The sequence below is a fragment of the Micromys minutus genome, assembly GCF_963924665.1.
Source record: "Micromys minutus genome assembly, chromosome: 9".
Classification (NCBI taxonomy): Eukaryota; Metazoa; Chordata; class Mammalia; order Rodentia; family Muridae; genus Micromys; species Micromys minutus.
In genome coordinates, this window is record NC_137978.1 from 43,438,193 (window position 1) to 43,460,764 (window position 22,572).

General features: G+C 53.0%; 1 protein-coding gene across 2 annotated transcripts in view; it reads right to left on the reverse strand.

The window, feature by feature from the left end:
• Positions 1-19,297, reverse strand: part of ZNF362 (zinc finger protein 362) — a 31,501-nt gene extending 12,204 nt beyond the window's left edge. The window contains exons 1-6 of one of the 2 annotated variants that reach the window (XM_080921622.1): positions 18,916-19,297; positions 8,698-8,823; positions 4,433-4,496; positions 4,047-4,293; positions 917-1,244; positions 1-225 (exon numbers count right to left, since the gene is read on the reverse strand). In XM_080921622.1, the coding sequence (XP_080777748.1) occupies positions 1-225; positions 917-1,244; positions 4,047-4,293; positions 4,433-4,496; positions 8,698-8,735 (902 nt within the window). In that variant the 5' untranslated portion in view covers positions 8,736-8,823; positions 18,916-19,297. The remainder of the gene's footprint in view (positions 226-916; positions 1,245-4,046; positions 4,294-4,432; positions 4,497-8,697; positions 8,824-18,915) is intronic. The other variant, XM_080921623.1, reaches the window with a different exon arrangement.
• Between the last annotated feature and the right edge of the window lie 3,275 nt (positions 19,298-22,572).

A 22,572-nucleotide genomic window follows, 5' to 3' on the forward strand; every position in this document is an offset into this window, starting at 1 on the left:
CTGGTGTGCTGCTGGAGGTGGGAGAGCTGCCTGAAGGACTTGTCACAGTAGGAGCAGTGGTAGGGCTTGACGCCTAGGTGGATGCGCAGGTGCTGGGCCAGGTAGGAGGCGTTAGCAAAGGACTTGGAGCAGTGTGGGCACTTGTGGGGCTTGGCCTCGGTGTGCGACTTGGAGTGGATCTGCATCTCAGACTTGGTGAAAAAGGTGAGCGGGCATACCTTACACCTGCAGGCAAGAGGCAGCTTCACACCTGGGAAGATCCCCATCCACACCAGGATGTCTCAAAGGGCAGGTCTCCAGGGAGCCCTTCTCTGCATGGGGCAGAATCTACTTATGGAGTCCACAGGACACAGACCCACTTGAGAGAGAGACAGGGGCAAGTTCCAGTGCAGGCACCTTCTAGTCTGAAGGGACCTCTGAACTCTGGGAACAGCTGTCTGGGGGACATACAGACAGACAGCCACAGGGAAAACAGACAAGGTCTTACCTATGGCCACACCTATGGCCCTGGGGGAGGAGAGTCTCACAGGCTAAGTCACTGTGACTTGGATGTGTTAGAATCTTCTGGTATCTTTTGACAAGTATAGGTGCCTACCTCCCCACCTCCACCCAACGAACTCAGACCTTGTGGAGGTCCAGCCCTGGCAGTAGTAGCTTTTTGTGAAAGAGCATCGAGTGTTTTAACATGGCTCAGGTGACCCTCACGAGCCAAGGACAGGACTCTTGGCACCCCAGGGTGCTGCCTGCCCTGGACCACCTCTGATGGGGCTAAATTCTTTTTCTCTCCCCTCCTCCCTGACAGCCGGTGTGGGTCTGCCCTGCTCTTTGAATCTTAGTTCCCCATGATCTCCCCTGGGGCCACACTTTGCATCTGCAGACACACACCTGCGACACAACCTCACCCAGAGACACTCACCTGTATGTCTTGCCCTCCTTTGTGGTCTCACCGGAGGCCAGGATGGGGTAGGGAACAACAAGGACAGGGGGACCCCCTGGGTTCTCTGCCTTGATCTTTTTACGGCCGCGTTCAGACTTGGTGGGGCCAAGCAGGCCATGGCCCTGGATTGTCTTGATGGAATCCAGGAGGGGGGGGCTGGTGATCCCTGAGATGAGGGTGGGGGATGAGGCAATGAGGCGGCTCTGGCTGGTGGTGGTGGGTGTGGACGGGGTACTGGTGCCTGTGCCAGTGCCTGGGCTTGACTCAGATGTACTCACAGCAGGGGTCCGTGACGAAAGCCCCAGACCTAGAAAGACACACATGGGGGCTGGGTTAAGGACAACTCAGCCACAGGCCTCCCAGCTCTTGTCTTTCTCCCGCCTTCCTAACTGAATGACAGCTTGCACATGTCAAACGCCTTAGATAAAATGAAGCCCGGGTTAAGGTTTGTTCAGAAGTCATCGTCAGGGCTGACTGACTGATGGTGTTGTTCACTCGTAGAGTACGGGTGAGCTCAAGGCCTCGGGTTCGCAGCCAGCACTACAGAAACCGAAAAGCACGTTGGAAATAATTCCACCCACAGAAAAAGTCCCAGGTACCCAGATGCTCCCCACCATGTTATTTATAATAGCGAGACTTCAGAGACAACTGACTTATGCAAACTGGGGAAGGGTTGAACAAACGGTGGTCAGTCTTTTCTTCCCAACTTCCCATTATCTCTGTCTCAAAGGGCTGTGTGTGTAAGCCCAGGTAAAATGAACAGGCGGCATGCATGGGTAGGTGGTGGGGGCAGGGCAAGTTTTAAAAGTAATGGTTTAACTGTCTTCTGGTTCTATTACAAAGACATTTTTAAAAAGGGGGTTGGGAACCCTCCCAAAATCTGTAATGTCCTCTTTTATTTATTTTCTTCTTTTATCTTATTTTTGCCTTTTGACACGGGATCCTGTGTAGCCCAAGCTGGCCTGCCCTTTAGGTTTAGACCTCTCCCCAATGTGCCCAGCCCAAAGTTCTTCTCTTAGAAACGAAGGCAGGAGTGGTGGAATAGTTGCGTATAATACACACACTTGGGAGCTGACATAGAGGAAGGGCAGTTCCAGACCTGCCTAGACTACACAGTGAGGCCCATCAGGAAGGAAAGAAGGGGCTGCAAACATTTATAATAACATTCATAGATAAATGCTCCTATAGTAGATTAAATGTGATCATATTTTTAATATGGCTCAATTCATTTATATCTCGCTACATTTTTAACTAAGCCAAAATCTGTACATTAAGTAAACAAGACCTGGAGTCCGAGTGAGCCTGGTTTGTGCCTCACACAGGTAGCAGGAATGCACACTTATGGATTCCACTGAGGACAGTGTGACAATAACTATTAAAAGCTGAAATGCTCCTAACATTTAGCCAGGCAACTGATTCCACTTCTAGAGATCACCATGGGAAAAAAAAAAAAAAAAAAAACAATCACCCTTGAGCACAAAGATCACCACACAGGGGCTTTCCACACTACACTGTGATTCCCCACGATGATATTAAGAGCTTGTCTTCAGCATATCCTGTCTGTATCCATGGATATGGACAAGGGGCCTGTACACAGAGGAAGGCCCACCTACCTCAGAAAGCACACTCTAACCACCTGCAGGGACAAACCTGCTCTGAGTGAGTCAGTGCGGGTTAGAACCCGACCCCTCCAGCCGGCTAACACAGCCCTCCTCACTGAGGGAGGGAAAAGTTTTGGTAATGGGAGGTTTTCCATATTTTGTTTGTCTACTTCAAAATTATTTGAATCTTTTACTTGGTAGATTCACTTATCTAAACATCTGTGATCAGAGGATAAAGTAAAATAAATTATAGAGAAAACACACAAGAATGCTAACAAAAGCGGGCAATGGTAATGATTTGTTTTTCTCCGTTTAGGTTCTCTAAAATTTCTAAATTTCCAATAATGATTATGTTGTTACGTTTACAATAGATGTGCACTAAAGATGTCTGGGAGAGACATGTCAAATAGGAATTGCAGAGGGAATAAAGAAAAAAATCCAAGCTAAGCTGTGGACACAGCACTGCCACAAACACAGCAAACACATGCATATTAAAGAACAAACAAGAGATATGGAAAAGGAAAAAAATGCACCAGAAGAGTCTCTAAGATTTCGGGTTAAAGGGAAAAAAAAAGATTCTGTGTTAGGCACTTGGGATTATGAATAATTTTTTTCTTAGTTCCTCCTTTTCCCAAATTTCCTTTAATATGAGTATATTGCTTTTTTAATATTACTTTTACAATGAAAAATAAATTTAATAAAACCATAATAACGGGAGATGTGCAGAGTACAGCTGGGGCCTGGGAAGGCTCACACGGCCCACAGTTTTCGGGCATCTCAAGGAAGGAGAAGGGCCCTTGGCTGGTGGCAGAGGCTGGGCAGAGGGAGCAGACCCAGCTGTGGGTGGAACACAGTGCTTTCCGCTCAGCTGCTCCCCTTTGCTGAATGGAGACAGCAGGCTGGAATGCATCAAGACGCTGGTTCTATACCAAAACCTGCCCTTCAACCCAGCACAGCCATCACCAGGCTGCTGAGAGGAAGGACTGTTACCAAGCTAACTGCAGTCTCTACCACTGATAGTGTCCCCTGGTTCTCCCCCACCAAACAACCTGGCCTGTGGCCTTCTACACACTGCCCCTTCTGCCAGGGCCATCTATCCTCCTGCTCCACCACCCCCTAGTCTGCCGTGAGCCTGTCCTTTTTCTTCTCCACGGCAGTAGTCTCTCGTCTCCTACACTTGTTCAAACTTCTGGAGGTTCTGAGTCTTCCTCTGTAGATAGTACCTTCCTAGTGAGCATCCAACTGACAGAAGAAATTTTCATAGTTCAAGGCCAGAGAGAAAAAGCCCGGGGGCTATGGTTAGTACCACTAGCCTCTCTGCCAAGCTTCCCCTACAACCCCCCCCCAGCCCTGCCCACCCTGTTCTCAAACAGTCAAGTCCTACCCACACCAAGCCCTACCTCAACAAGATCCTGCCCCAACATTCTTAACCGACCTTGCCAGCCCCGCCCACTCCCCAGGCCCCACCCACTCTCCCTACCACCTCCAGCCCCGCCCACTCCGGTTACCTGTGACAGTGCTGGTGGCCGGCCTCGCGTGCAGCGCTACGTCGGGCTGCGGCACGGATTGCGGGTGCAGCCCCGGCACCTGCTGCAGCTTGGGCAGCGACATGACCGCCTGGCTGCTCTCAGCCGGCGCGGGGGGCACTAGCAGTGGCTGCTGTGATGAGGCTGAGGTGGGTGGCAGGTGAGGCGGCCGGATTTTCTCGGCCATCAGCTGCTCTTTGATCTTGTTAATCAGGACCAGGTTGTCCAGCTGCAGAAGCGAGAGGAGCCAAGTTGGAATGTGTGGGCCGCACCCCAGGACCCTCTCCCGTGCAAGCTACAGCCCAAGCCCCAAAGCATATAGTAGCTCCCGTTCGGAAGGCAGCAAGAGCCGGCCTTATCAGTCTTACCTGGCTTGGCATGGTGGGAGGAGGGGGCCAGAAGTATGGGTTGTTAAATCGAGGTTCGGCCATCCTGCAGGAAGGGAGAGCACCTGTCACTCTCAGCTATGAGATCGCTTTACCCCTTGAGAATTCCTCAGCCAAGTGGGCCTCCCACCAAACCCAAAGACCCACATTCTCAGGCTGAAAAGTCAGGAATTCAGTGTTTCCCTGGGTGGACCTCAAGGGGCAAAGGTCACATTCAAACCAGAATGCTCCCAGTGGGGGAGGGGAGGCTTGGGGGTTGGGAGCAGATGCTGCCAGGCCAGTTTCCAAGGTCCCCTAGGTTTCAGAGCCAACCCAGCTGCATTCTACAGAGAACCCTCCCCCACCCAGAGACAACCCAGAGAATCCAGGAAACACCTTTGTTAATAGCCACATTGCAACTAACTACCCATTCCGGATCCTTGCCCTTCTGCCTTAGCCCTTAGGGAAGACATCTTCAGCAGAAGACATGAGGTGGGGCAAAGATGCAGCCTCTCTGAAGGGAGGTGCTAGAACAATTTACACAGCCCCAGATGCGTACTCCCCTCGCCTCAAAATTTACACAATGCAAAGCCTGGGCGTGAACAGGTGTGTAACATCTGACCTTAGAAGATGGGGTGTCAGGGTGCTGTGCTTAAGGGAGGGGCCTGGGGAGACCAGGAGTTAACACAATGTGACAAGGGCACCTATCGGTCCCCACTGCTGGCAAGTTTGGCAGCCTATGGGCTGGAGGGCCTTTTCAACCAGGGCAATACAAGGACCAAGCCCTCAAGACTAGTTTTGTCCTTCCTCGGAGGCAAGGGGTTGGGGGTGGGGTGGAGAGGCAGTTTTCTGGGATTTGCAGAGCCTGGGTGCTCACAGGTGTTCCCTTACTTCACTTCCTAGCCATGTTGATGGAGTAATCTTTCAGAGATAACTTGTGATTGCAAACCCTACCTGGTATTGCAGCTTTAGACCAAAAGGAAATGCCTGCAACCTGGCTTGTTCCAGTGAGCTTGGGAAGTCCCTCCTGGAACCTTGGCAGAGTCTGAGGACAGCCACCACGTGGATTCACTCTCAACTGAGTATTTTCAGAAGAAGCTTTTATATGGATTGCCTTTTGTGATATTTGCTTGACAAGGGGGCACAAAAGGCACCCCTATCTCTTCTCATAGGTGAAGAGGCTAGGGCTTGAAGAGGCCAGCTAGCACCTCTAGGGGGCTTCTCGCTGCCTCCCCTGGCCATTTGCTCTGTAAATTCTAGTCCTCAGTGGAAAGGAGGCCAGCAGCTGCTCTAAGTGTAAAAGTCCTGCCTCTCACTCCCAGCCTGGGGAGAGTCTGCTCTCAGTCCCTAGGCTGGAGCAGAGGGCTGGGGATGAGGTCCTGTCAGCCTTCTGTCCCCACAGGCATAGGAGGCCCTTCCCTCTGCCCATGCTGGCCTCTTACAGACAAAAAGCATATTCTGCTTGCCCATTTTTCTGACTGTCCCAGGCTCCCTGATGACCTCAGGCCTTTGGGATTTCTCTCCCAGAAAAAACAAAAAAACCTCCAAGCAAGACTACGTGAGGGGTGCTCACCTCGTACCAGGCACACTGACGCCTAGAACAGGAAGTCTCACTGTGCCCCCTTTTAGACATGAGGAAACAAAGATGAGAGAGGCTCAAGGTCACACTACAAGTACTAGGAAGACCCCACTACCCTCAGCCTGACCCCAAGACCTGTGCATTAATCCCTGAACTGTTCAGGGAGAGGACAGAGCCTTCTGGCCTAAGGTTTGTGAGTGTGTCCTGCCTTAGGTTGTAACCCCATGAGTGGGCATGAGGTGGGGCTGAGGGGAGACTGAGGAGCTAATCTACAGTAGCCTGGGTCTAGGTCCACCTGTCCATCCTAATATCCCGGCCTCCAGGACCAGAGTGCGTGGGTGTGAATCTCAGGAAGGAATGAACAGAGACTAGGATTCCGAATTCGGACAGGCCAGTTCTCCTGCTTTCTGGCTGCTCAGTTTACAAAGTGCCCTCTGTGGAGAGCTCTTCAGAAGCCCACGAGGATGCAAGCAGGGAAGACATTTTTGCCACCATTTCTGGAGGAACCCAGTAGTCATTAGGAAGGACACCTGCTCCAGGCTGCAAGGACTAGTACCAGCAGCAGTCTTGGATACAGTCTCCTGAGCTGTTTTCTGCACCAGTAAGATGGGGTGAGACGGGCAGCCCTGCTCCAGGGCTCCGCCCACTGCACTAGGCTGCATCCAGACAGTTCTGAGGAAGTTACTCTCCACTCCTCTAGGGAGGTGAGGGCTTGCCCAGGGTCCCACTGCTGGAACTAAATATGTGCTACCATTTATCATTTACCACTGAGTAGCCAGGGATAGCCCCTGCCTTAGCTACACAGGCAAGCACATAAAGGGAGGCTTTGCCGGAGCATCACACAGTGCCCCTCCTGGTCTTCCTCTCCCCTGCTCCAGGAAGAGTCTGGCAATGACCTTGGCCCTGGTATCCACCAATGCCAGTCTTAGGGCCTTGAATGCCAAGATGAGACAGGGGATGGAAGGAAGGCAACAAAGAGCATGCTGGACCAAGGGAGCAATGTGACAGAGAGGACACCAAGTCAGGGGGGAGTTTACTGGAGTAGAAGCAGGAGCCAGGCCTGCCGGGGCTGAGTGTCCACACTGGATGGGTAGAGGAGACACACTGGCAGCCAGCTGTGGCCTGCGACAACTGAGCAGGAGCCACACACCGTGACTCTCACCCTTGCAATCCACCTACAAGTGCCATTTGTTTTCCTTGTTCTAAAAGGTAAAGGACGTTTAACTGTGGATGACTGACATTGTCTCCTGGAGCTGTTTCACAAACTCTGGGCCAGAGACCAGGGACCAGCAAAGGGGCTGGTCAGATGTGCCTGCCTCCGGAAGCAGCCAACAGGGACTCAGAAAAGGGTTCCCACCTATAAGGCCTTCTACACACCACCAGGCCACTCCCTTCAGGGCCACGTGGGCCCATGAGGGGTCCCTGTGCTTCTGGCCTTCTTGATGGCTTTCACAGTTTCCCACCCAGCCTCCTACACTGGGCTCCTCAGAACTGGGCTGGACCCCATATCCCCTAGCAGCTCAGCACCAGTGGCCTGTCTACCCAGGAGCTATAAGTACCAACAAACCTGAGCCTCCACCTAGAGTTTAGGCCCAGCTCCCTGCTCCCCCTTGCCCTTTCACAGACTGCACCTCAGAAGCTGCTCTGCAGCAGTCTGCCCACGCTGACCTTGACTGTCTCCCGTGGCAAGCCCCTCCCCCTGCCACCCCACCCACCTCTGAGCAAGTCACAGTCACACAGTGACCCTCCAACCTCAGATGGGCTGAGCGGCTTTGTCCAGACACTCTCCAGTCCACCGTGATGTCTCCCCAGCAGTCTGGCCTTGAGTACTTCCTTCCCACCAGGAAACAGCAGGCTCTGCATCTAATCCTGATTCTGCCTCACTGAATGTGTGACTTTGGGCAAGTCTTGCTCAACTTTCTAGTAAGGGAATAAGCTGCCTAGATGCTGGCCTATCCTGCAAAGGTGAGCCAAGGAGGCCTTATGGGGAGAGAAGGCCTGCTTCGAGACTCAAAGAGTGAGTGGGACTCAGACATCAGGGTGGGCAGGCATTCGGGCAGAGGTAACAGTGTCTGCAAAGGCCTATAGGCAAGCGATGCACGGGTGTGATGTCAAGGATGTGCAGCTTCTCAGAGACGGGCAAACAGATGAGCCTGGAGAGTCAGCCAGGATGTGGCTCAGAGGCTGACCGCTAGATCTCAGGCCCAGAGTCTAGGTGTCTGCAGCAGCAGGTAAAAGGGGTGAAACACGTGGTCTGTAAGACCCTGTCACTTACAGCAGGTTCTAGAGGCCAGAGTGGGTGGTATGAGTCTAGGGTTGAGCCTGGACCCAGAGGGGAGTGACCCAAGGGGCCAGGCTACTCTGAAGAGCAGGTGGTCAGGGACGTATACTGCTGTACCCACAGTGTGGCCCAGATCTCTGGACGTCGACAGAGACAAACACAGTTAACACAACATGCAGACAGTACCAAACCCAGACGGGACAGACACAGACCTGGGGCCACAGCATGGAGCCATGGGAACAGAAAGCCAAAGCCACCAACACTAACAGGGCAAGCATACCTCCCCCGTGACACCCCCAGAGGACAGCAGTGAGGGGCACTCGGGACTCTTATGGACACGATATCTCGATCCCCAGAGAACAATCCCCTCATCCACAGCCCCGCAGCCTGGAATCACAGGTTCCTTACCTAGAGGGTCCTTTCCCACTTGGTGAGCTTCTACTCATCCTTCAAGACCCAGCTCAAGTGTTCCCTCTTCTACGGAGCTTCCCCTGAACCCCCAGCCAGTCACTTCCTCTGTGTTCCCAACGGCACCTTGTATATGGGAACAACAATAGCAATAATAAAATGACAGCTACCGTTGATTTAAGCACCAATGCGCTGAGCATATCATGAGTCGAGTTACGGATTCCTCCCAATGGCGTTGTGGAGTGAGCACTTGACAAGCACAGCTCACGGTTGTCACACAGCAAGCGAGTGAGGGTGCCACCCAGCCCTGGCCCAGCCCTGACGGGACACATGGGCTCTGGTGTGGTCCTGACACAGAGACTAGAATCGATAAGCTCGTCCCCGGTATGCTGGCATCTAGCATCTCACCCGGGCCAGCGTCTTACCCGAGGCGACCACCTACAATAGGCTGAGGACTGTGGCAGGATATTTACGGCATCACTGCAACAATAGACCCATGGTACAGACGGAGAAACTGAGGTCCAGACAGGTTAGGCAACCTGACTGAGGCAATGGAGCTCAGTACAGATTTCAAAGCAGGTCCCTCTGTCAGCTTTTCCCAGAAAGCCTCTGAAGCCAGGCTGGCAAACTCCAGAGGGAACACACTAGTTACCAGGCTCTGCCACATGGGGAAAGCACAGACTTGGACCAGGGGACACAGAGGACACACAGCCCATGGTGGGTTGTCGGTAGTGCAGGGCACTGCTGCTAGGGTGAAAGAAGTGAGGGTTGTCAGTGCAACAAATTTAGCCCCCCCACCCCCAAGCCACACCACAGACATTAAAACTGAGATCTGCCCAGTCCCGCATGGGAACAGGCTTTCAATAAAGCCAGTGGGGATGGGAGTGGGTGGGTGGGGTTGGGGAAGTGGGAGGAGCCGGACCTAGACAGCAGGGCCTCTGATTATAAGGAGGCTGCAGGGAACCACGCCCACAGGGGCGCAGCGCCCAGGGGGCGGGGCTAGCCTCAGCTGCATGAAGGGGAGGTGCTAGCCTCAGCTGCATGGGGTTTTTTGTCTTTGTTTCTCTGATTTCCAAATTCCCAGTCAGGGCATTCCGTTTCTTTTTAAAATGAAAACAATAAATTTATTATTTAAAAAAATGAAAGAAAGTGCTTGAAAGCCTAAGGGGGTAACTCTAGAGGCTCATGGGAAAGCCAGCTCAGCTGATAGGGGCACTCCAGAACCCCAGCGCATCAGGCCTCTCATAGCCCAATCCTAAAACTAAGCGCGGGGAAGGGGGAGGCTTGGGGGAAGGGGGATGTCAGGAGGGCTTCTTGAAGGAGGCAACACAGTCTGCACTTTGACCCTGATTAGGACTCCACAGGTTGGGGCACGAAGTAGGTCTCGGCCCCTCCAGGTACTCCGGCCCAGTCCTTCAGCTCTGGCCTCGGCTACTGCACCAGCCCCAGCTCTGCAGGTTCTCCATCTCCACCCTACCCTAACTCCAACAGTCGCTGCACCCCGCCCTACCTAGACACTTTTAGGGCTTCATACTGCAGACACGGTGAGGATGACTTGGGTCATGTGACCAGCTCTTGCTGGTTATTGGTTGTCCTCTGGCCTCACTGCCTGACCCACTGCACAATGGACACCCAGGCTGACAGTTTCTCTCCACACAGCAGCCATCCACTTCCCTTCTTGCTTTCTCTCCTTTCCACTCACTGGCCAATTCCAACTCTGCTCTTCTTCCTACAGATGGGGTCTGCTAACCCCACGTGGGTCCGCGTCCTGTGCTCTGCACGCCCATCATCAGGACACTTCCCACACCTGTCTTTTCTTAGCCATCCTAGACATGGTACTCCATCAGAAAGAATTAGAGACCTTTTGGCAGCATCTGGTGTTTGAATAAATGAGTGAGTAAATGAATGAATGAATGAGTGGATGAATGAATGAGTGGATGAATGAGTTAGTGAATAAGTGAGTGAATGGATGAATGAAGAGTGAATGAATGAATGAGTGGATGAATGAATGAATGACAGTGTGCATGGATGGTTAGGTGGAGGGAACTAAAAATGTTACAGTATGGACAGAAGTGCCCCCTGCATTACACTCGGTCCTGCTGCCCATATCTGCCCAATCCCATCCCTGCTGACATGAGAAGGGGGCGTGGCATGTGTTCTGATCCTTAAAGATGTGAACGGCCAGTGAACATGGCCAACGGTTCTGCCTCACTAGCCATGAGAAGTTAACGGGCTTCCACTGCCAGAGGAGCAAGAACTAATGGAAACGAAAACAGCCATTACTGGTGGAGACCCAGGGATGGCGACACTCCTGTGGCACATCGGTGGGAGTGTGAGCTGGAACAAGCATTTCCAGAAGGAATAAGCCCATGATGATGTGTGAGGAGCTCCAAACAAATTCAGACCCCCAATCTTGGTCAGCCATCCCTAGAAAACAACCCGAAATTCCATGCACGACACTGCTTATGTCCAGGGGTTCTTAGGAACCTGAGACAGCCAAACTTGCAAGCAATAGAGAGATGGTTCTGAAATGGCACTCCTCTGTGACTGTCCACAGTGGCACATGAGTCTATGAGGCGCCAGGGTCACAGAGGGACTAGGGAGCTGCCCAAAACCAAGAAGGGAATGTGGGGCTCTGATCCAGATTATAGGTGGTCTGGAACGCGGGCTACCACACCCATTAAAAAGTACAGTTAATAACCCTCCATGGGCAGTCGGGAGATACTTGTGAGACAGTAGCAGTCCGGAGGCCGAGACAGGGCTGGGGGCTGATGTACTTCATAGCTGTCTTTTATGACTTTTCTACAGTGTGGCTATGCGGCTGTCTTGAGGAATGCTTTTAAAATAAAACTGAAGCTTTTGCAAGCTTTTTGTTTGGAAAGCTAGGAACCCTTGTCTCCTATCCGAACTGTGAAGTTCTCCAAATTTTTCTAAGAGAAGCTAAGGGTCCCACTGCAAGCTCCAGCAGCACCCATGGCCCCAGTGGGAGGGCAGATAGGAAGGGACTCAGTCTCATTACATCCAGGGGCTTCAGCCAGGAAGACAGGCCAAGGAGTAGCCCAGCCTGCCTGTCTGTCACCCACTCTCCCACAGAAAGAAGTCCTAACCCACAGCTGGTCAGTCAAGGCCACCACAAGGCCCTGTTGGCCACATTCTTCTTGCCATCTAACAACTGCACCTATCCTTCTGGTCCTCAGAAACTGGCTTCTGTGAACTTCCTATGAAGAACCAGACTGAGGATCCTGGATCCAATTAGGGCAGGCTTTGTAGCCCCACAGGCCTGGGAGAGCAGAGAGGGGTGATCTGGGCAGAGGGCTGATATGTGCCCTCCCTGACCCTCTACTCCCCCATCCCTGTATCCTCAGCAGCTTCCCACCGACCCGGCACCAGACACCCAGAGACAGGGCAATGAGCCTTCCGGAGCCTGAGACCATCATTACCTTACTGACTCAGATCAGGGTCTTTTCTCTACTACCAGCTCTCCCCAGGGAATGCCGGGTTCATCGGGGTGACAGTCCCCTTCCTCTACCCAGGTCCCTTGAGATGCCTTCCAGATCTTTCTCACTTTCTTCCCAACCCCTCAAGAAAGATTCTGTGAATATTTTGAAATGTGGCACACTCCCAGAAAGATGTCTAGAGCGTACCTGAGCAGCATGCCAATGCATCAGAGCATCCTGTCAGGACATCTGCGTGGTGGTGGTGGGGCTTTACCCTGTTCTTTTACTACAGATCTGTCCAGTGCGCAAGCCCTGCCCCTGCCCTCTGGTTGTCAGAGTGTTCCCTGAGTTAGGGCTGAGCATGGTGCTCCAGTTACTAAACCACTTAAGGTCATGATTTGATGTGGGCTGAGGGGACAGAAAAGTCTGACAAGCCTTTCTGGGTCTCTGGGTCCTCCTCTAGGAGGTGAAGGGGCTTAACTAATCACAGCTGGGGAAGGGTGGACCTAGGCTTCACTGGAAGGTTGAAAGGGCAAATTTTATAGTCAGAGAGCCCAGTCCTGGGCCTTGGGATCACAGCAAAGCCCAGAGTTCAAAGTTGCCATTTGTAACCTCACAGGTGAGGGTGGAGGGTTGTCACAGTTCGACCACAGGGCTGCTGGGAAGACGGTACAGGTTAACAGGCATAAGATCCCAGAATGGTGCCTGACTCTGGGATATGCAGTCACCACACATGTCTACTAAGGTACTGGGGGCCTTACATGTGTGCTCCAGCTTCTGGGGTGCGGGACCTTCCTTCAGCTCTTCTGATTCTCCCCACAACAGGGTTGCTCTGCTGACATGGATCCACCTGTCTTTCAAGACAGGTCCCAAACTGAGAATCCCAGCATGTGATGATAACTCCTCCATGAAGTAGCTCCTTCCCCTCCCATGTAGGCCAGGTCAGGCAGGGCTCAGGACTGAGGAAAGGCTAGCAAATGGAATGGACCCCAAGTAGAAGGACCGGGTGGCCATGTGGGTGGGTGGTTCCGGGAAGACTTACTACAAACTGGACCAAACTATCCCCAACCCTACTTGGTTGCTCACAACCTCCCCAAGTTCTCAGGCCTACTGCCTTCTCCTGTTTATGAGTGACTTCTCCAGGTAGATCCAGGCAAGGAGTGGGAGTACCAGGGGATGCATGAAGACTCAGGAATGGTGGTAGAGCAGATGGCTCTGTGTATGACTGTGTATGTTTGAGTGGAAAGGGGAGCCAGGTGTCTCCTGACAGAACCCCAGTACCTGGCTAACTAGACTATCCTCTGAGGCAGTGGTTCTCAACCTTCCTAATGCTGCCACCCTTTAATCCAGTCCCTCGTGTTGCGGTCACCCCCAACCATAATATTGTTTTTGTTGCTACTTCGTGACTAAAATGTTGCTGCTATGAATGGTAAAGACTTGATATGAAGGATATCTGACAGGTGACCCTGTGAAAGGGTTGTTTGGGACCCCCACCCACCCACAAAGAGTCACAACCCACAGGCTGAGAAGTGTTGCTCTAACAAGCCTGAAACCTTTGCCCAAAGCTCAAAATGGATTATCCTTGCTGGCCACAATGGTGAGGCAAGAGCCAGCAGGTTGAAGATTCCTCAAGCCTCAGAGTTAACTCTCTCAGCCAGTCTGTCACACCTGATCTACGAATGACACCACCTAACCACTCGCCCCATCTAGCATTCCAGAAAGCCCTCTTACCACCTCGGCCTCAACACACTTCTACAACAGTTGGTTTCCTCACTGTCAGGCGCAGCCCTGTACTTCAGGGATACTGCCCCATGATGGAGAAGAGGATGGTACTGGATGGGGCATGGCTACTCCAACTAGGGTTTCCTCCTGCCCTTGAACCCCCCATGCCCCCATGCAAAGGCTGGGCAACCTGTTGAAGCCCGATGAGCTTCAGGTGAAGAAGGCCTCAGAAGACACATATGGTCTTAGACCCAGTCCATTCGTTTTCTCTAACCCTGTAGTCCCGCCCCCCATGAGTAAGAAGACATTGGCTACACAAGCCTCATCAGATGCCTACCACTACAGGAGCAGAAAGTGAGTCTCATTTCTCTGAGGACATCGAGCCTATCTGGGGACTCCAAGCAAGTGTCAGCATATTGCTACAGAGATGGAAGTGTGGGGCTTGGGGGGCTCAGGTAATACCTAGCAGTCTCGGTGTGCCTACTGGTTCAGTCACTCATACGTTCCATAGCATGCACCCGTACCACCAGACTGACACAGTCAATGCCCCCTGGAACCTGGCACTCTAACCTGGCTTCCACGGCCATTCACTGGAAGGTGCAGCAACTCTGTGTAAAGAAGAAACTGTGTCCTAGCAGTGACCACCATCTGACCTCCATGGGTGACAAGGGTTCTGGGAAGGAATTCTAGGGGAGAGAGCAGGGGCTTTTCAGTCAGGATGTGGACAGGGGCCAGGTAAGGCTGGGCTTACCCACAACTGTGGGATCCTAACCAGACCCAGCAGCGCCCCCACCTGGCACCAGTCACCCCTCAACTCCCCAGAAGCTCCCTGACTTCTCCATGCTTACAGTTCCTCAGCTGCAAAAGAGGACAACAACGACAACGGTATATTTCCATATGCACAAAGCCTCAGAGAACATAGTCTGGCACCAAGTGAGCACCCTCTGCTGCTCCTTAAGCACACGGTGACAATTCATAATGGGGTCACGGTCAAAGTGTCAAGGGTTCTGGGTGGAAAAGCCGCTCGGGTTGTACAGTTCTGAGTCTGAGCCTGTGATTTAATCATCTCATTAATGCCTAACAAGAACCCCAAGATTCCCAGGGGAAGATGACAGACCTCGATGTAACATCATCTCCCAGGCAATGCCAGGACACAGCAGCTGCCACCACACCTGGCTCCACAGCCTGTCCTCACCTCTCCCAAAGCCCTGGCCACACCTCACTAGAAGCCTGAGGGGAGCTTAGGCTTCCCTAGAACTTAAACACGTCCCCGGGCAGAGAGTGGGAAATACAAATAAACAGGCGAATGAGAAGGTCTCAGATGCCCAGAGCCACAAAAGAAAATACGAAGGGGCTCATGTGACAGTGGGCAGCTATTTACAGCAAACGGTCAGCAAAAGGCCCCTTTGAGGAGGTGATGTCCGGTGGTGCCACCAGCTCTGCAAGGATTCAGGAAAAACAAAACAAAACAAAAAAAACAAAAAAAACCATTCCAGGCCAGGGAAGGTGCAAAAGAAGCTAGTGTGGCTAAAGGTGGTAAGATAAGGGGGGTGGGCAGGGTAGGCTGCCTCGGGAAAGTTGAGGTTGAAAATCAAGCAAGGTTAAAATTACAGAAGACCCCCAAAGGCCCAGAATTTAGCTATGTATTTTTTCTTCTAAACGTTCAGGAAGTAGTGGAACTCCCAGCAGGGGAAGAAAGGCAGAATTGGACTGTCAGGGTTCACAGATCACCTAGCATTCTGAAGACTCCCTCCATGGTTTATAAAGTCAAGGCAGGGCCTGGAAAAGTTAAGTGACAATCCTTATGGGGCAAGGAACATGTCCAGCACATGCCTGGCTGGGGTGGGAGACCTCCAAGCCACTCTTGTTGTCTCCCCCTAGGATCGATGTGATCAAGGAGAGCGCCCACTGTGCTCACTGTACAGGTGCTCGCCCCAAAGCTCACAGAGGAACAGAGCATGCTCAGAGCCCCGAGTCCCAAATGGGACTTGATCTTAGGACCCAGGCTCAACAGCTAAAGAGCCTCTGACACTCTCAACCCCTAGGAATGAACCTGAAGCCTTGGCTTTTCTCCCTTGTTAGCATTAGAACAAGACAGGGCTACATTTGCATCTGTCTAACCTGGGCTGGGGGAGCTGGATTGATCAGATGGCTGGCTGGATGGATGGATGGCTGGCTGGCTGGCTGGCTGGATGGGTAGATGGGTGGGTGGGTGGATGGATGGATGGATGGATGATGGGATAAACAGGCAGACTACTGAACTGACTAAACCATAGACTAAGGAGCAGACAGTGGAAGAACAAATGAATGGCCTAGCCACAAATGAGAGAATATACGAACAGTAAGAATATGAAGCAACGAGGGGGAGGGGACAAGAAGCACCTGCGTGGGGACAGGCAGAGCTAAGCTAGCTTTAGACCGAGGTCATAGTTCACACACCAGTTTCTTCTCACCTACAACCAAGATGGCCTTCATTTTCCAAGGTCACTGGCAGACTATTCTTGAAGCCCGTGGACCAGCCTTTGGGGCCATTGTCCCCCAGCCCCTGCAGCAGCTAGCATCTCTACAGTGGGCCCAGTGGTTCAGCATCTCTCTGAGCATTTTACAGGAAAAGGAGACAGGAGAACTGGGCTCCAGAACCAGGCAGGGCCAGACTTTCAGCCAGTGCCTTCCTCTCTGAGTCCACATGACCTCCCAGGGCCTTTCCATCTCTGACATTCTTCGGGTGGGGGTGAGCCTCTGGATTTTTACACAGCCACAGGGGTCAGCAGAAGAATTTCAGACCAAAAACTCAAAGTTGGGAAAGGTCCTGCCCACAGCACCACCCACTGAGGAAAGGCCCACACAAGGAGTCTGCAGGCCTGAGTTGAAGCCTTCTTCCATCACTGCCCAACCCCTCTGAGCCTCAGTTGCCTACATTTTAAAATGAGGTCAACCGTCCCCACCTGAACATCTGACCTCAACTCAGTTTGGGGAACGGTCTAACATGGCTGCAGCCACATATGACATTGTACACACTGTAAAGTTCGATTCCCTGAAAGATTATGATAATGGGTTTCAGGGAAAAATGAAGGAGGGATGTCACACTGTCCTATTCCTGTTCAGTTCTGTCTGAAACCAAGCATGCTGGTGACAGCACTGCAAAACAGAGAACATTAGACAGAACCCTGCAGCAGGTCCCGGCCTCAGCTCTCCTCTACTGGGCATAGTGAGACTCTCGGGCCTCAGTTTCTCTATCTAAAACCTTGCTGGCTCACGACCTGGTGACCTAGGCATGCCTAACTACAGCTCCCAGACCTTGTTACCACTGACTGTCCTTAGGGAGCTCACAGAGCCTAGTGAAGCCAGGACAGAGATCTGAAGGCAGACTCCGAGTGTTTTCCCTCCAGGAAATGGGGGTGGGGGAGGGACCTAGATAAGCACAAAGGCTCTGAGCTTATACAGAACAGGGTCCTCCTGGGATTCTCCCAAAGGGAAAAAAGACCGAGTTCAGATTTTATGGGCCTGGCCTCATACCTAACTCTACTGCCTGCACAGTCACCGGCAAGTCCAGCCAGACACTTCAGAAACTCAATCGATGTCCAATCAGGAGGCTGCAAAGTAGCAGACCCGGTGGCAGAAAGGAGTTAATACAAACACAGGAGAGGCCCATACATATCACAAGGGCCAGGCAGCCAGCTACTCCTGTGTATATTGGGACCCACAGGAGCTGCAGGCCTGTTCCAGCTAAAAACCCACCACTAAGGACATTCTTCAATGGAAGCCATCTCTGGAGCCTAAGAAGACCACCAATACCTGAAGGGGGGTCTCTGACTGCAATCAATCAGACCAGACGTGCCCCAAGAGGGGGCTACCAAAACTTCCTGTCCACCTAGGGGCTCTGGCCACCCATGAAGGGGCAAGCCTCCCTCCACCTCCAACACACACAGCTCCTTAAGGACCCACACTGTAGGACAGGGTGGTGAGTAGGATCGTGTCCTCACGACAGGGATCTTAGCTCCAAACCCTGGGCCCACTCTAAGCCGCTAGAGCCAGCCACCTCCCCCAAATCTGGGGCTACCGTATAGTTACTTACAATACCACTTTGATACAGAGCCTCGTCCAAACGACTCCTCCCAAAAACTCTCACCTCAGCCCTACACACACACACACACACACACACACACACACCATCCCCACCCACGCAGCTCTGGGGAAACCGGCAGTTAACTTTTCCCAAAAAACCCTGCAAAGGCGACTAGCTGGGGGTAAGAAACAGAAATGGGCCTCCATATCCTTTCGCGGCATCTCAGGGCCCTCAGGGGAAGAAAAACAAATCTTAAAAAAAAAAAAAAAAAAAAAAGCAAGAAAGAAAAGAAAACTTTCAGAGTTAACTTTAAATTCCCAGTCCCCTCCCCCCAAATCACCCGGCAGCTTCTCTCCCCCTTATTTTTCCTTTAAAGTGTAATTGTATTGTGTCTCACCTCCCCGAAAGGCTCCCGGCTCTCTCCAAAGAAAAGGAAAAAAGCCAACCCTTCGGGTGCCCCCTCTGCTTCCAGCCGCCTCTCCCACATTCTCAGACAGTTTTATTAAAATCTTCAGACAAAAGAAAAACAAAAATGGCAGCCTGGCTTATTTTTAAAACAGGACAGGGACGCCATATTCTGCAGATCTGCAAAAAAACGGAGAAATCCGGCACTGGCCGCTCCACCGGGCCGGCTGCAAAGTGCGCGAACCGCGCCGTTTGCAATCCGTTTATTTGCATTAAGCCCCATGAATCATTGTTTACCGGAGAATTGCAGCAGGTTTGAATAGCCCGGCTTAGGAAAACACACACGCACACACTCGGAGACCAGCCCCAGACACGCCGCGGGAGACGCTGCCTACCCCGCGCGCGCAGCCGCCGCCGCCGCCGCCGCCGCCCCGGGGCCCGGCCCGAGGCACCGGCGACCCCCAGGCCCACGCAGCGCGGCCGCCCCGCGCTGACAGCGCTCGCACCCGCCCGGCCCCCGCCCCGCAACTCGGCGCAACTTTCCCGCGGGCGGGCCCGCTCCCCCGCGCGCCCCGGGCCCGCACGGACCTGGCAGTGCTGGCGGCGCTCCGGGACGCGGCCGCAGCCCCGAGCCCGGCGGCCCGAGTAGGGCCGGGCTGGGGGCTCCCGGCTTCGGCGGCGGCGGCGGTGGCGGCGGCGCGCGGCTGGGGCTCGGTGCGGAGCGGCGCGCAAACCTTCCGGGTCGCCTGCTGTTCACTTCTGGGTTCTGCAGGCGCCGCGGCGGCGGAGGCCGGCTGTGCAGCCGCGCGGCCCCGGTGCGCTGGGCCCCGCGAGCGAGCCGCGTCCGGCCCCCCGCCTCTCGGCTGCGCAGCCGGCCCGGCCCCGGGGCTCCGGCGAGTGGGCAGCGCCCGGCGCTGGCGACGGCGAGGGGAGGGGGCCGGCGGGGCGGGGACGGGCCGCGCGCTGGGGGCCCCCGCTCGGCCCCGGGGCCTCGTCTCGCGCTCGCCGCCGCCGCCGCCAAGGAAAGTTGCGCGGCGCCCCCTGCCCGCGCCGCGCCGCGCCGGAGGCTGAGCCACAAAGGAACTCCGCGCCCCCCTCCGCCCGCCCGAGCCGCGCGGGGAGGGCACCGGCGCCCGGCCCTAGGACAGCCCCTTCCCCAGCACGGGGGCTCCCCGGGCCCGGGCGGCCGCAGCCATTGTCCCGCCCAGACTCGGCTCCCGGGTGGCCGTGGCCTGGGGACCCGGGTCTGGCTGGCCACGCTGCTCCTGGGAGGGGTGGGGGTGTCCCTCCTTGGGAAACCGCAGACTGCTGCGGACCCCCACAGTGTCCCCCTCCCCACGGTGACAAACGGCCCGGCTCAAAATCCGTGCTAAGATTTTTGTTCTTTATTTCTGAAGAAAGGACGTGGGGGCGGGGTGGGGGTGCAGAAGTTTGCACAGGCCAGGACACCGCTTCCCAACCTTAGGCCCGAACCTCAGCGGTGGGGCAGTCAGGGGCTGACAGCACTTCTGGAAAGTCTATCAGAGGTGGCACCCGGCTGTCCCCCAGCTCCAGACCTCAGAGCCATCTGCGCGACTCCTCCTCCCGCCTCACCCTCCCCAGCCAATCAGTCACCAAGTCCTCTTGATTCGGCCTCGCGGGCTGTGTCAACTTCTAAACTTCACTTCTACCTGAGGAGGCAGACATTCCCGATTCCGAACCGCCTTAGATTTCTGTGTTATATTCTGCTGTCCACCTGTCCTCTTGCAGGCCTAGAAGATCAAGGCTGCCTCTGCTGTCACGAAGCATCCCAGGGAAAGGACACAAAAGCCATCTGCCTTCTCTGGAGAGTAAAAGTTCACAGTCACGTGTGCTACACGTGGGAGCACAGTTCTGAAAAGTGGACAAAGTCGCTCTCCTCGTGGGGATTCCAGTCGAGCACAGGATGTCAAACATTGGGTTAACTATTGCAGAGGTCGTTGGTTCCTTCACAAGCACACAATTCCAGGAACAGGGCAGAGACACAATAAGAGAGTTACACGAATGGTTACTGTATTGACAACACAGAGAGGGCCACTTGGCTGTTTTCAGAACATGGCTCTGAGGGGAGCCTGGAAGAGAAGAGAGGGAGGCCTTTCGGTTTTCAGAACAAGGGTAGAATAAAATGATTGGCCCAGAGTTGAGAAGGTTCTGTGAGGAAACACACCAGCCAGCAATGGGAGTGAAGAGAGAAATCACCCATGTAGAAGGATCAAGAATTAAGGTGGGGGACGTGGGGTGTGGGTTTTACCGAGTGACTTCCTTCCAAAGAGTACAGTCAGAAAAGGAAAACTGACGGAGGTCACATAAGCGGTCATGAATCGTGCTGACGGTGTGCACATTTGACCTGTGATGAAAAGCAAGCCTTCCAGGTCTGGGGGGCTGACTCAGTGGTTAGAGTGCACCCGGCACCGTGCTTTCAGATGACCTGAGTTTGGTTCCTACCACCCAGGTACTGTAGCTCACAACTGCCTATTACTTCAGCTCTGGGGGATCTGATGCCCCTTCTTTGACTCCTCCAGAACCTTCACCCATAGGTGTGCATACCTTCTCCCCCCCAGAGTAATAAAAAATAATAAACACTATTTTAAAAAAAAACATGTTAGGGGCAGGAGAGATGGAGGGCTTGCTGTTCTTTCAAAGCACTAGGGTTTAGATTCCACCATCCATGTTAAACAGCCCACCATGGCCCGTAACTCAGCTCCTGGAGATATGACACACTCCCTTCTGGCCAGTCAGGGGCTCATCCAAAAGTCTCTGTGGTGCAATAAAGGGGAAAGGTCCCCATCGAGGTGGGATCCCAAGACCTCTCCAGTCTACTGAGGGCCCACCACTGGCCAGTCTCACCCACCGAGCTGTGGCGATGGAACACAAACACGTTGTGACCCAAAAGATGGTGAACTATGCCAAAGGAAACTCTGGTGAAGGTATAGCCTCAGTTGTAGTTTATGGTCCAGGACTAAAGCAGTCATGCAAAGGATTTGAGGCTTGGCACCATGAAGAGAGACTATGAGAGGCTACTGGTGAAGCCTAGTTGCAGCATAAAACTCCAGTGTGTTGGAGATGCCAGTACCCTGGGATGATCACCAAGAACAGCACCAGCAATAGGGTAGGTCAACCTGAGCTTAGAGCGCTACACAGGGCAGAGCTGGAGAAATGACTCCAGCCCTTTGGAGGTTTTTTTGTTCAGCTGGTTTCCTCTCTTGCTTTGGGAATTACAGTTAAATGATTAGATGAATGTCAGAAGAGACTTTGAACTTTTGACTTTTCACATTGCTGAGACTGTTATAGACTGGGGGCTTTGGAAGTTGGACTAAATGTATTTTACCTTATGCTATGTTTAGGTGTGGCCCCCATAGACTCATGTGTTTGGACAAGCCTATAGGGGCAGGGAGTAGAATGTAATGGTTTATATATGCTCAGATCAGGGAGTGGCATTATTAGTAGGTGAAGGGTCTCTCCCTTGTTGGAATAGATGTATCACTGTAGGCATGTGCTTAAGACCCTCATCCTAGCTGCCTGGAAGTCAGTCTTCCACTAGCAGCTTTCAGATGAAGATGTAGAACTCTCGGCTCCTCCTGCACCATGCCTGCCTGGATGCTGCCATGTTCCCACCTTGATGATAATGAACTGAATCTCTGAACCTGTCAGCCAGCCCCAACTAAATGCTGTCCTTTATAAGATTTACCTTGGTCATGGTATCTGTTTGCAGCAGTAAAACCCTGCGAATGTGCACGTGCGCACAGGCACACAAACACACAGTATTTTTCCATTATCTTTTTCTTTTTCATGTTTATTGGTGCTTTGTCTGCATTAGTATCTGTGTGAGTGTATCGGATCTCCTGGAACTGGGGTTACAGACAGTTGTGAGCTGCCATGTACGTACTGAGAATTGAACCCAGGTCCACTGAAAGAACAGTCAGTGCTCTTAACCCCTGAGCCATCTCTCCAGCCCCAAGTGATTTTTTTTTTTTAATGGCACATTACCACAGTGGTATTTTTTCCTATAAAGCAAAAAATATCTGTTACATCCCACTAGTGGTGAAACAAAATATCTTTCTTCTCAGACCAGTCAAGATTATTAAAAAACAAAACAAAACAAAAGCAAAGCCAGGGACGTCTGAAAGTCACAGCCTGGCAGAGCCTGAGGAGACAGGATAACTAAATGCCATGGGTTGCCCTAGGCGAGGTATTGGAGCAAAAAGAAAAAAAAAAAAAAGAAAAAAG